The sequence below is a fragment of the Doryrhamphus excisus genome, linkage group LG12, assembly GCF_037039965.1.
Source record: "Doryrhamphus excisus strain RoL-2023G ecotype Guam linkage group LG12, RoL_Dexc_Guam_v1.1, whole genome shotgun sequence".
Classification (NCBI taxonomy): domain Eukaryota; kingdom Metazoa; phylum Chordata; class Actinopteri; order Syngnathiformes; family Syngnathidae; genus Doryrhamphus; species Doryrhamphus excisus.
The window spans coordinates 2,991,469-3,005,677 of NC_136368.1; the positions used below are offsets into that span (position 1 = coordinate 2,991,469).

General features: G+C 41.9%; 1 protein-coding gene across 3 annotated transcripts; it reads right to left on the minus strand.

Moving 5' to 3' along the window:
* Positions 1 to 638: 638 nt before the first annotated feature.
* On the minus strand, positions 639 to 13,916 carry tank (TRAF family member-associated NFKB activator). Of its 3 annotated transcripts, none has more exons than XM_058081995.2 (8): positions 13,721 to 13,916; positions 10,734 to 10,875; positions 9,838 to 9,946; positions 9,675 to 9,745; positions 8,550 to 8,608; positions 8,340 to 8,458; positions 5,495 to 5,904; positions 639 to 3,572 (listed from the first exon to the last, which is right to left on the minus strand). In XM_058081995.2, the coding sequence occupies exons 2-8, from the start codon at positions 10,830 to 10,832 to the stop codon at positions 3,402 to 3,404; spliced, it is 1,038 nt and encodes a 345-aa protein (XP_057937978.2). In that variant the 5' UTR covers positions 10,833 to 10,875; positions 13,721 to 13,916; the 3' UTR covers positions 639 to 3,401. The 3 variants fall into 3 exon arrangements, with proteins under 3 accessions (XP_057937978.2, XP_078651239.1, XP_078651238.1); XM_078795113.1 differs by lacking the exons at positions 10,734 to 10,875; positions 13,721 to 13,916 and adding an exon at positions 10,078 to 10,312 and having other exon boundaries at positions 5,495 to 5,684; positions 5,826 to 5,904; XM_078795112.1 differs by lacking the exons at positions 10,734 to 10,875; positions 13,721 to 13,916 and adding an exon at positions 10,078 to 10,305.
* Between the last annotated feature and the right edge of the window lie 293 nt (positions 13,917 to 14,209).

Sequence of the window (14,209 nt, forward strand, 5' to 3'; positions counted from 1 at the left end):
GTCAGACGTGATAGGACAGCCCTAGTCTAGTTCATGCTCCAAGACTAGCTAGGACAAACACCAGTCGGACTAAATAGGACAGCCTCAGTCTAGTTCATGCTCCAAGACTAGCTAGGACAAACACCACTAAGACTAGATAGGACAGCCCTAGTCTAGTTCATGCTCCAAGACTAGATAGGACAGCTCTAGTCTAGTTCATGCTCCAAGACTAGTTGGGACAAACACCAGTCAGACGTGATAGGACAGCCCTAGTCTAGTTCCTGCTCCAAGACTAGCTAGGACAAACACCAGTCGGACTAAATAGGACAGCCTCAGTCTAGTTCATGCTCCAAGACTAGCTAGGACAAACACCACTAAGACTAGATAGGACAGCCGTAGTCTAGTTCATGCTCCAAGACTAGATAGGACAGCTCTAGTCTAGTTCATGCTCCAAGACTAGTTGGGACAAACACCAGTCAGACGTGATAGGACAGCCCTAGTCTAGTTCATGCTCTAAGACTAGATAGGACAGCTCAGCTAGATCCATCCATCCATCCATATCCATATCTATCTATCTGAGTGCCAGCAGTGTGACTTTCCTTGCCGTCCCCCCCCCCCCACCCCCGCATGTGTGCAGCAGCACTGCTGATTAGCGTGGAGTAATGATGGGCGGGGGGAAGCTTGGGGGGGGGGGATTGCTTTCCATTGTTCTAACACCTCCCCCCCTTCCCCTCCGCACCAATCTGTCGCCAGTCAGCGGGCTCCATGCTTCTCTCCACAGATGACTGGGATAATTAGTTGCTGCACTCTTCTCACCCGTGATTGCTTTCACCTTCCCGCTCCTGGCAATCCTGACACCTTGGAAGCAGACCACCGCTAACCATCCACACTAGACAACACGGCCGTCATTCTACATTTCCCATCCAACTCCTCGCCCTTTCCAATGAATGAATGGCGGTTCATTTACCGCTCGATCTGTGTTTTTGGATAAATGAGAGATATTTGTACGGATGCAAGCTAAAATGCTAAAATTCTTTATGCTGTTATGAAATATACAATCGGTGACATATCACTTTTATCAATCTATGGATCACTAGTCGATCACTACATTACAAATTATTTCAGAATTCTGCTGAAAATGGAACCTGAGTGAAGATGGCCCCCGCCTCACTCAAACTCAAAATCATTTAATGCTAGGTTATTGCTAAGTTAGCGCTACCTAGCACTAGCGTAGCGCTAACCTAGCACTAAACAATGAGACTATTTGACCAGAATTTGAGTGAGGTCGGGGGGGCAACGTCACTCAGGTGAAAAACTGAACATGAAATATTACTCTTTGCTTTGTATTTTCACTTTCACTTTTCACTTCCAAACTGTTTTGTGTTTTTATTTCACTTCCACACTTTTCATTTTTTTTGCACTTCTGCTTCCAAACTTTTTTCATTTTATTTTTTCACTTTTACTTCCAAAGATTATTTTGTCATTTCACTTTGACTTCCAAACTCCTTTCTTTGCTTTTTATTTTCACTTTCACTTGTAAATCTTTTTATTTTGTTTTTTTTCACTTTCACTTTTCACTGCCAAACTGTTTCTTTTTTGGCATTTCACTTTGACTTCCAAACTCTTTTTTTTTTTTTGCTTTTTATTTTCACTTACAAATAGTTTTTTTTCTAATTTCACTTTCAAACGCTTTTGGTTTTATTTCACTTTCACTTTTCTATTTTTTTGTACTTGTGCTTCCAAACTTTCATTTTATTTTTTCACTTTCACTTCCAAAGATTTTCTCATTTCACTTTCACTTCCAAGCTTTTTTCTTTGCTTTTTATTTTCACTTTCACTTCCAAACTTTTTTCTTTTATGTTTTTCGCTTTCAAACTGTTTTTTTCCCCCTTTCTTTTTGACTCTATTTTTTTCTTTCACTTTCACATCCAAATTTTTTTATGTTTTATTTTTCACTTCCAAACACTTTATTTCACTTTCAAACTATTTTCTTAAGTTTTTTTCACTTTGACTTCCAAACTCTTGTTTTTTTTTTCACTTTGACTTCCAAAGTGTTTTCTTTGCCCAACACAGGGAAGGCCAAGTGAGCAGGTCTGCGTATGAGAAAGAAATAAAAAAAATGAAGCATAAGATAATAAAAGGAGCTGTCAGTATGAGTTTCCACTGGCAAAGCATGAATGACAAGGTAATTATGAGCAAGCAGCTGTTCCTGCTCCCAGAGAGAAAAGCGTGTAGGCCGCACGATGTTGGACTCTTTCTCCACAGATGAAGCAGAGCGCATCATTAGTGATAAGTATTTGCCAGACAGCCAGTGTCAGATGATACGGTTTGTCATTAAAAAAGCCCTAATGAACAAGTCATGTTTGGCAGGCGGGGTGAGTGCGTGCTATTAATAAAATGCAATCCGTGCCAACAAATCCGTACTAGCTTTTCCGTCTAAAAAGACTGCCTGAACATCCAAGGAGTACAGTATACTCTACTTTGGTTGCACTAGCAGTCGATATCAAAAACAAAGCTGTCATGGTAACAACAACCACCGCATGCAGATGTTCAAGATGTAAAAAAGCAGAAAATGAGGCCTAATTGTGCTAATTGACCGGCGTGTCGGTGCCTGATGTTTTGCATCATTAAGGAATAAGAGAGCGTAAAAAACACATGCCGTATCAACTTCACAAATGGCGGAAAACTCGGAAAGGTTTCCAAAAAAGCCATGGTGGTGATGGACAAACACCTGCTTCTTGTTAGCGTGCTAATTCAACGAATGTACTGCATGGATCCAGCACTCCTGCCGACGGGCCGCGTAGTTTTCTTTTGCTTGTACTTCCTTAGCATACTGATACTTTCTCCCATGATGATGTGCAGAATAAATACACATACACACAGCATGTGCTAGTATTCACCTGGACAGGAGCTGGACTTTCTTTATTTTTTACCTAATCCGGTTTCCAATCCATCGTTTTAAGCAGACTCAAATGGGTTTACTTTTGATGACTGAAGTAGTCACCAAATTATCCAAAATAAAATGGCTGCCAAAAGCAACAGTGTGAGTGACGCAGTCTTCATTCTGCTATGACTTCCTGGAAAGGTGCTTCAGGGACCCTGGCTAACCTGCCGATGCTTGCTCCGCATGAGGATACAAAGATGTTCCACATTTCACGTTTCCATCAACTGTGTTGCCGATAATGTCCATACGGGGGTGAAAATATAGCAATATAAAGGATTGGCTCCACCTTGTAAAAAAAAAGGCCTCATCTTCCAGGAGTAAACGTTGGCTTTATTTCCTCATGATAGTAAAAGTACTAGGCAGGGGGCTGTATTCGATTCTTCAATATGAAATATATGGATTCAAGTCTTATAGCGGCGTCCCGTACAGTCCACGTACTTTCCAAAACGGGCCACGCCGACAGAAAGTCTCTGCGTCGTCAGCGGTGGCTTTCATCCTCAGGAGAGAAATGGGAATACAGGTGGCCGTTCATTCGCTCCCGAGGAACCACGGCGTGGCAGAAAGCGCATTTATCCGGGACGCTGATGCAAGGCGTCGCCGACTCTGCTCCCGCTTCCGACTCGTGGCACAGCTCGGGCGTCCACAGAGACTGAAGCAAAGAAACATTTCATTCATTTCCACTCTCTTAAAGCAAAGTCTTCTCTTAGCACAGGCCTGCCCATCACATCCATCGCACAAAAATAATAATCTAATTGACAGTAAGATGCATATATGTATAAGATCAACTTCCATTTCTATGATGGTGATGATGAATAAACTAAGTGATGGTAAGATGTATATATGTCAGTTAAAAGAGAGATGAATTGAGATCTATCAGTGTGGAAAAGGTTCTAAAGTCCTTTCTAAAGCTTTAGGACTCCAGCCAACCACAGCGAGAACCCTTATCCACCAATGGCCAAAACATGAAACAGTGGTGAACCTTCCCAGGACCGGACAGCCAAACTAAATGACTCCAAGACCCCTAAATGAGTCATCCGAGAGGTCACAAAAGACCCCACAATAGTATCCAAAGAAGTGCAGGTCTCCCTTGCCTCAGTTAAGGTCAGTGTTCATGACTCCACCGTAAGAAAGACAATGAGCAAAAAGCAGTTCCAATACCAAAACATGTTGGAAGGTGTGTGTCCCATTCTATTTGGCATTCGAGAAAAAGAAGAGTCAAATACGGTGGTGGTAGTGTGATGATCTGCTGTCATAAATGGAAGTATGAATTCCGGCCATGTGTGGGTGAGCTTGTGCAGCACGACCATGATCCAAAACACAGCAGCAAGTCCACCAAAGCAAATGAAGACTTTGGAGCAGCCTAGTCCGATGGAGATGCTGAGGCATTTGATGCTGGAAAAGCCTCCAACAAGTTATCACCAAGGCTTGATTGCACTTGTTGCTGCTAAGGGTGGCCAAGCACTTTCTCACACAGGGACATTGAGCTTTGGATCTCCCTTCGCCTTGATATGAAAGTTTAATGTTAGTGCAGCCCGCGCAAGTTTGATATGGACGCTGCATGGTATCATGTACCCAGAAATAATTATTACGTTTGATTAATGTTCATGTTAAAGGTTAAATAACTGTTAATAGTTATCCTCCCTATCCGTGTGGAAGTGGTAAGTTTTTGGCTTTTTAAGTTTAAAGGAAATAACTTGGAGGCTACCGTTTAGGTCGCTAGCTCTCTAGTTTGCGAGTTAGCATGTGTCTCAAGACCCTGCAGTTGCGCAATATGTTGTAAATAAAAAGAGTATAAATGTGACTATAGTCGTGTTTTGTCATGTCTACAGGGCTCTAATAATGCTTTGTTCATTTTAATCTGAAAAAAATCATTTGTCTACTCACCAACTATATGTGGTTTCTTAAGTTTTTATTATTTGCCGTTTTATTATTATTATATTTATTTATTTATTGCTGATTGATTTTCTTTATTCTTGAATTGTTTATTTATTTTTCATCTTATTTTGTGTAGAAAAATAAAAAGTAAGATATTTGAGAACAGTGGAATTTTTTTTTCAGAGCTTTTCTTGTAGAAAATTGGAACCAAAGTGAAGTTTTTTTAAATTTTTTTGTTTTTAATGTTTTTTTTTTTGGAAAACCTGATGCGGCCCAGTCTCACCCAGACCCTAGCTCCAGTGGCCCCCAAGTAAATTGAGTTTGAGACCCCTGTTTTAGACCCTGTTGACTCACATGCTGAAAATGTACGTGTAGTAAATATAGCCAATATTTATAGATGATTTTAAAATAGCTCACAGGCTGAAAAAGTGAGCTATTTGAGCTTGGTGATGTCGTTTATGGTGAATTTCTTTTTTACATCTTAGTAATGAACAGTGCACGTGATAATCACCAGGCAATGGTGACACTGTGTTACACTCCCATCTGGCTCACACGGTCAAGCAAATATGCTAGCAATAGCGTGTTGACATCATTCCAATACTTCACAGTACCCGGGGCTTATTTTGCATTCTTTCACTTTCCCAAATAGAAGCTACTATGATATTTGCTACTACTTTTCTCAGACCTCCTTCTCACCTGCTGGGGTCCCCGGATGTTCTCCTGGGACAGTGATGAAGATGCGGTGTGGGAGGGGAACGCGGGGTAGGTCAAACACGGCCCGGCGGGCAGTTCCGAGGCCTCTTCCTCCCCCTCGTTGGCCACGGTGGGGGCGCCGCAGAGAGGCCGTCTCATGGGCACGGTCAGACCTGCGTGCCTCTCCGGGGCGCTGTTCAGGAAATCGTATTCGCTGTCAGGGGGCGGGTATTTGACACTGAGCTTGGTGAGAGAGTCTACAAAGTCCCTGTCGTCCGGGCTGACGCCACGTGACGCCAGAGATGTGGGAGGCAGCAGATTATCCCCCTCTGACCGTAACGCCGAGGAAATGGCTGTTTCTTCGTCTTCTGCTGTGCCGTCTGTGCACTGGATGGGCATGGAGAACTGCTGATCTGTTAGACAGCAAAACAACATTGACTTTTCTCACACACTTTCCATATATGACATATTCCATATATATATATACACACACACACACTAGGGCTGTCAATCGATTAAAATATTTGATTGCAATTAATTGCATTTTGGTCCATAGTTACCTCAGAATTAATCGCATTTAATCACATATAAAAATAAGTTTTAGTAGGGAAAATTTATTTGTGGTAAACAATTCGATGTGCAACTACAACGATAATTACATCAAATTTTATGTAAAAGGATATCAATTTCGGAACTATGAGCCATTATGTAAAATACAGTCAGCAAGCATATTTTTGTATTACTATTTTCAGTATTATTAGCATATTAGCTCTTAAACTCGCCCACAAATGTTCAGCAAATCCAAAATGTGAGCGAGTGAGACCTCTCACGCTGACACCCACATTTTGACTACAGTGTCAGCTCAAAATAAGATATCGTTCTTTGAAAATCATCTGATTAATTGTAATTGTTGGATAAATATATATATACACATCCATATAAATGTATACATGTATGTATACATTTCATATCTAGATATAAAGACAGATGAAAAGAGACAACTAATGAAAGCAGGTCATAGGCCACACCTGAGACAGGCCTGAGGAATTTGTCGCTAGCTGGCTAGTCGCTAGCCGCTGTGGTGTGGCGAGGTGTCACAACGCCAGTAATGTAGTTCTTGGATGTAGCTATGTCAATGACGATGTGCATCACATGCAGCTCACGTGATGGAAAGGGAGCCTTGTTGGCGCTTTTAGGAGGTAGAATAGGTGTGTCCAATGACGTGCATTTTTAGCAGCGTCTTTCTTTATCCATTTTTACATCTTTAGAACACACAGAAAAGACATGTCGTTCATGTCCCTCATAAAGGATTGCGTATGATGGGCAACATTTAAAGGAAAGTAGACTTTAAGGTCATAAATTGAAATGAATGGATTTTATACTTTTTAAGACACTGCACTGCAGATACGCTGGAGAGGGGAGAGCAAGGCCACACGATGTAGACTGACAGTGTAGGGTGAGAAAAGAGGGTAGGAACAAGGGCCAAATGGCAGAAGTGGAGAAAGAAAGAATGCTTACGATGCCAAACGATGCCTGTGAGACGACAGTGTACTTGGAAGAAGTGATGAGTGTAGAAAATGAAAGAGCGACAAGGTTTGGAAGCTGGGAAGTTCCAGCTCTAAAGAGGATGAATCATGGGAAGGCCGTTGGGGCTGTGGAGGTGAGAAAGGAGCAGTGTTGTTCATTGAATGAAGGGAATGAGTGTATTGGTGTCAAGCAGTAAGCACACGGGTGATGTCTTTGTGACGGCTACAAGCTGATGAGGGACGGAAAAGAGTAGCAGAAGGACGTCCTGATGGGGAAGTACAGGAGGACATGAGGAGTTCCACCGTGTCTTTGTGGATTTCGATAGCGTGCTGAAAGAGAATTTGTGTTTGCTGATGGACAGATTGACAGATGAGGTCAGACAATGACATGAGAGCAGAGAGCGGGTAGAGGAAAAAGGTGGAGGAGTTCAGAACAGTGAAGAGCGTGGAAAAAAGGTGAAGAAGTGGGATGGAGAACAGAGTCTGGAGTCCATCCATCCTTTTTCTATGCCGCTTATCCTCACGAGGGTGGCGGGGGTATGCTGGAGCCGATCCCTGGTGACTTTGGGAAAGAGGCAGGCTACACCCTGGACCGGTCACCGGCCAATGGCAGGTCAGGAGCCCTGAAGGGACAACCGTACTTGAAGGTAGTGAGACCAACAGACAGGATGCAGAGCCGAAGATGCTTAGATTTTGCTTGAGAGTGATCAAGATGGACAGGATTAGCAACATCCCACGTTAGACACCTGGGAGGCAAGGTCAGAAAAGCCGGACTGATTGTGAGTGACTATACTGTATTGGTAGAAGGCTGCTAGGAGGCGAGCAGAAAGGAGCTTTATTGATGTGGTGAGACTGACAGAGGAAGATGTAAAGGACAGGGCAAGATGGAAATCCATCATCTGCTGTGGCGACCCCTGGTGGGACAAGCCAAGGCAGAGGAAGACAGAAGTTCATCCATGTGTAATTGAACGTGTGTACTTGTAAATATATGCTTTTATATATGGAGATGAATATATGCTTTCATGTTAGAAATGGAATATGACCTGAAGTGATCTCACGCTAGGTGATCTTCAGGGATTTCACCAAGAAGAAAATAACAAAAGCATGTTTACATAGTAGGGGTGTCACGAGATAGGACCATACACAGACCGAGACTTGAACATTACTATTAAGAAAAGTACAATGACAAAATACTGTGTCATGAATTCATTGATTTCTTATCGTCCCAGACCCACAAGCCCTTTTTTTCTTGTCACCTTATAATCTTGCGACACCCCTATGACATACTTTGCATGGGTTTGACTTCTTGTATTTGATAGTACCATTGGATGTTTCACTTCCCCCACGGAATCTCTTCAGCTGATCTTTTTGCCTTCGAGATAGACATCGAATCTGCCGGAAGGTCCCTTGAATGGCTTCCAGTGCATCCAGCATGTCCTGACTGACAAACAAAACACACGGGTGAGAAAGAAATGCACGCCTTGTCCACGTTGGGGAAAAGTCTTGGTGCGAGGACAAAAAAAAGAACATACTAGTCAACACTGCTACTGACAGTCATTATAGGAGTGACAGCAACAGTGCCCGTATTGTCCTAAAAAACACAACAAAAGACATTTGTAGTAGTGGTGATGATGACAGTATAATATAGAATTATTAGAACATCATGTAATCCACACGGAACTGTATAGTTCATAACTGATAGTGACTGAGTTCTTCCAAATGATCCTCTAGCTCCATCTTGTGAAATGAAAGTGAAGTTCAAGCGAGTTTGAATTGTCATACTAACATGCTATATCAGCATTTTTAACCCATTTGATAGTAAACATTGAATCCTATACGTAGCATATTCACAAGTTATTAGGATGAAACTCAAAGGCATCCACGTATCACACAGGCTAAAAGGACACTGGCGATAGCAAGACCCCAAGATTGAATGTGATGTGATGATCTCTTGATGACAAAAGCAACAAAGCTTTCTCTCTTTCAACAAGGTGGGATTGATATTGATATTCATATTCAGAACATCCTGAGGCTCGTGGAAGTAAAAAGTCCAGTGGTAGACCCAAATAAATGAGCAGGAGGATCCATTTGGTTGTTCGTCAAGACACAAGACCATCCTGGGCCCAAATGAAGGCTGGTACCGGTGCCGAGTGCAGTCCAATAACCATCAGGATTAGCAGGAGAGCACCAAACATGGGTGTCCTGATGGCTTCCGACGTTGCTGGCATTGACACAGGAGATCCCACCTGAGATCTTTTCCACCATCATCATCCTTCAATAGAATGGAATGGCTTGAGGTCAGCAGGGGTGTCAAACGGCAGATGTTGCTCATGAATGAAGGCTCTGATCTGTGTGGTAATGACTGGCTTTTTCAACACTTGGACTTGAACATCTTCCAGAGGAATAATGTCACTTTTTTTTGCACCATCCTGCGTCTTCCCCTCATCTAAATCCAATGGAGAACATTTGGGGATGGGCATCACACATGCCCAAAGCCATTCTTCATTGAGTAGGATGTTTCTATGTCCCAAATAACATGGAGTGTAAAATATGTATCAGTAGAATCCACATGAGAAAAGTCATGCATGAATCGATCATGGTGAATCAACACAGTCGTGTTTATCAGCTGAGTGTGACCTCATCAAGTACACACATACCGGATGCTGTATTTTGCCATGTGCGCTGGGCCCATCAACCAGACGGATGCATGCCTCACATTTGGTCTCTCCTGAGAATGCAACAGAGCATGGATGAAGAGCAAAGGATGACGGTGCAACTTTTACTGTACGCCATGAAAGCAAGGAGGATCAGCTGACTAACCTGATGGTTGCATCGATGCTGACAACTGGGCTTTAAGTTGGGATATCAGCTGCTGCTGGTCTTCTACCTGCTTCAGGAGCTTTTCAGTGTATCGCTGATAATGCTCCGTCTGGAAAAACAAGATTGATCTTGTCACTGCAATATGCTACGTCACTTTTTCACATGATGCCATAGGCTTCAATATACACTTCACTAGATACACCGGTCTTTCTGAGTGGCAATAATAACTCAACATTCTACCTTCTGTAGATGTCCCGTGTTACAAAGTTTCATGGTTATGAAGGCGCGGCCACATTTTGCTCCATAAAAAGGCTGGTTAACATGAGGAAGGATAACATCTAGTTGACGTTGAGGATTCATTATGCCTCCCAAGCTGGCACCCAAAACAAGGAAAGCATAGAAGTGAACATCAGAACATCAGAAAAAGCTAAGAAAAATAAGAAACTTTGGGACTTATCTTTTTGCCGATGTGTCATAAACACTGGCAAAACTCAAGTCATCTTTTTGTTTGATGGGATCAATATTTGACATTATGTATGTTCTTCCATTGAGCTTTTATTGTGTCACCTGTCCTGCCCTGCTTATAAAATCCCAAGACCTCGGCTTGATGTGTTGAAAATCTTTCAGGGTGACTTATCCTTCACAACCCTGACACGGGAAGCTGGAACTCACAAAACCCTTTAACGCCACACATACTGCAGCAACCAGCTCCCTAAAATATCCTTGAGCATGTTTAAGGAATCTGCTCAAAGTCAATTTGGTTGCTGCATCATTCCAGTTTTCCAGAGGAATGTCTATTTCAGTTTGGGCACCCTAGGATCAGATTTACATGTCAGGCCTGTGACCACAGCAAGAAATGATTATTTCTTTATTTCAACTGTCTTCAGGATACTCACAATTTGTTTCAGCTCCTTCTTGGCGTGATCTTTTTCAATGGAGACCTGTCGATAAGCTTCGAAAGCTTTGTTGAGTTGGTCTGCCATGTTCCTCTCCATGCCGTGTGCTCCACAATCATCACTGACCGAGCAGACATGAGCCCTGCAAATACAAAGTCATGCAAGGTCAACACTGCATTTCGTGGCGCACCCCACACACTGGTAAATTTGGTCCTGTGCACCACCGTGCGTCGCCAATTTGGTCATTTGGTAGACTGGGCTGCGTCAACATGGCCGTGGCGGCGCACCAGGGGGAGGTGTTCACAGATTCAGCTTGGTGCAGTGAAAATTTTGTGACAAAACAGTTCACCAAAAGGTACGCTGAAAGCTTTTCAGCTCAGACCTGATCTACTCTCTGCGCACGCAAAGCATGCCCAGCGTAGTGGTATTTTGGTTGACGTGCAGTGCACACACGTCACCAAAACCTCACAGGCAGGTTCTTCAGCCTGTCAGGCACATTTCGATGCAATAAACAATCACAGCGACCACTATTTCATGTAAGCATCTGAAACAGCATGTACATTTACAGCTATATCCATGATGGTAAGCTGTATGTATATAGAGTATTATAGGAAAAGTGATGTGTTGACTACGGATAACAAAGTCCATAGTTTGATGGCTGTGCTTGGCGTCATGAAGTCCACTATAGAAATGTGTGTAACTATTATTTGATGATGAATTGTAAAGTGTTTTTCCATTGCTGAAAGCTTTTGAATATGTTGCCTTGACTTCTTTTACATCATCATGTTTATGTCTTGTACATGTGTAATGTTTGATAGCAAATGCTAAGTAGATATAATACATTAAGGGTGTGTACAATGAACACTACGCAGATATTAGATGTGTCATTATCTTTATTGCCATGTTGAATGAATGAATTCCTTTATTGAGTGATATCAAGTATATTATGTTTTATAGTACATAAAAGTGAATCATGTTGACTTATAATTTGCATGTGAAAATCTGTGAGAACATACTGATATAAGTACTGATGTGCATATTTTTTTGTGTGGATAGTATGAGGGAGATGTGTGGTTCGTTTAAAAAGTAGCTCTTTGGTTGATAAAAGTGTGAATTAGACAAAATTGCAATGTCAAGTGGAGCATTTTCAGGCTTTACCCCAGAGTCACACTGAATCCGCAGCGGCTTGTCCCCCGAAATCAACAATTTTGGAGGGAAAAATCCGCCATAAAAAGGCCCAAGATAGCTACACTCACATTTCTGTGGTTGTGCTGGAAGCACAACAGATCAGAGGTGACACTTTGCAGTCAAAACACACAAAGTACAAATCAAAGCTCATGGCCCTAAAAAGCAGCCACAACAAAAATTGCATTTTTCAAGTCTTTAAGTATATTCCATGCATCCATTTTCTGTACCGCTTATACTATCGACTGAAAAACCAATCAACAACAATGATTAAGATTTATCATTGAAAGACGATTGTGTCTTGTCACGTTTAAGCCACTATATGGTAATCAAGTGTAGTCTACCTGTGTGAGACATAATGTTAATAGCTAGTAATGGTGGAGCATCACCACGTCACACACCATTCCTACTAAGTGTCAAAAGAACTACACACACAGCAACACAATAGGTGGATAAACACACAAAACACTACCAAGGTATAATGTAGAATATGAACCAACTACTATGTGAACTCTTACCATGTGCTTTCCAGGTATGTTGTTGGATCCCAAATCCGATCCGGAAGTGGAGACTGTACAGTGTGAAGTTTCTCAAGAAGTTACTTCAAGGTGTCTCTCAATAGTAAGTAGCTTTAGCATTTTAACGTTAGGTCTTCTACAGCATGGGTAAGGTGTAATGTGTTTTGCGGGACTACCAGTGTGTAAAAAAGTATTAGCTAAAGGCTATTAGCAACCCAGCTTCTTCTATGCTAATGCATTAAAATGCATTTATTTTGCTGGCCGGGAATGAGGAGCTCCAACCACTTGTGCCTGATGGTGGCGTCTTTAGGAATTGTAAACAAATGTGGCTTTCCCTTTCGAGGCATTGCTAGCAATTAAACAATGAGGGGAAGCAGAGCTTGGGGTATGGCAGAGAGTTTACATACAAGTTCGCCTCTCTGTGACATCACAAAGGACAAGTTTTGCCACGCCTTTTGAAATTGAGTGTTGTCAGCCATCCCAAACTTTTTTTAGGGCTCACATCAAAATGCGTAAACCTCATTGTCTGAAACATTGTCATGGTTTAACACTAGAATACATAACATTTATAGGGCAGAAAAGTGAAAAAAGAATCATAGAATCCCTTTAACTTCTTGAATACTTAGAAAAGTGAATGAGGTAGGAAATTCAAGTTGTCTGTTTTTATCAGATCAAATGAAAGGCTCCAGCATACCCCTGTGACCCTAATGAGAAAGATCGGTGTAGAAAATGTATGGATTTCATTCATTTTTCATTCAACCTGATGTGTTGCTTGCACTTAATTCAAATCAAATGGGAATGCATTTGTCATTTACTTCTTTGTTTTATATACAGAACTCATTTATACCCGACCCCATGACAAAAAAACCAAGTGGAATCTCGGAACGCTATTTCTTTCACAATCACACTGCTTGAACGTTTGGCCAAAAAGTTCCTGAATCCATTACAACTCACTAAATCGTTCAGGACCGTACCGTTCTAAATGAACCGATATCATCCTTGAATCGTATCAGCAATTATGAATCGTGAATACAAATCCAATCGGTATTAAAAGGAATAGTTACAGCCCGAATATTACTATTAGAAGTATACAGAAGTATAGTATAGTATATAGGAATGTATAGTATAGTAAAGTATAGTATATAGTATAGTATAGAAGTATACACGTTTGCAAATAAAACCCACAGAGCCTGTCAAACACGACAAGGGGATATTAATGTAAGAGATGGAAGTAAATGTCAAGATAATAGTAGCTTTAAGGAACAATGATGACGCGGTGCTTACCTTAGTTGGGGTGGGTGTAAAAGTCCAACATGCTCCAACACAGCAGCCCGGCATTGGGAAATGTAGCTAGTGAGAATGGAAGTAGAGAAGTATGGAAGTAGAGAAGTAAATGTGTGTTTTACATAGCCCACTTTGCGGAGTTGGGAACTTCCCTCGGGGAATCCCCGCTGCTCCGCGCACTTCCGCCTTTGGTCAGTGTCAGCCAATCAATTCGCAGCATGCCAGAACGGCGGCCCGCTCTTTAGGGTTGGTCCCGCCCACATGTCGGCTGTGTGAAACCGGCCCCACTGAGCTCACCTTGTTCTTCTGCTTCTGGGTTTTTTATTGCCTGTGTGGTATTTGGACTCCACCCCGAAAATTTTAATTCAGAGAATCGTCCAAAATAGTTACATAAAGAGCTCAGTGTAATCCTTAATTCAAATCGAAATCATCGTTTACATATTAGCAACTTCATTGCTTTCTTAGTCTGAACTTAATCTCTGCAATAAA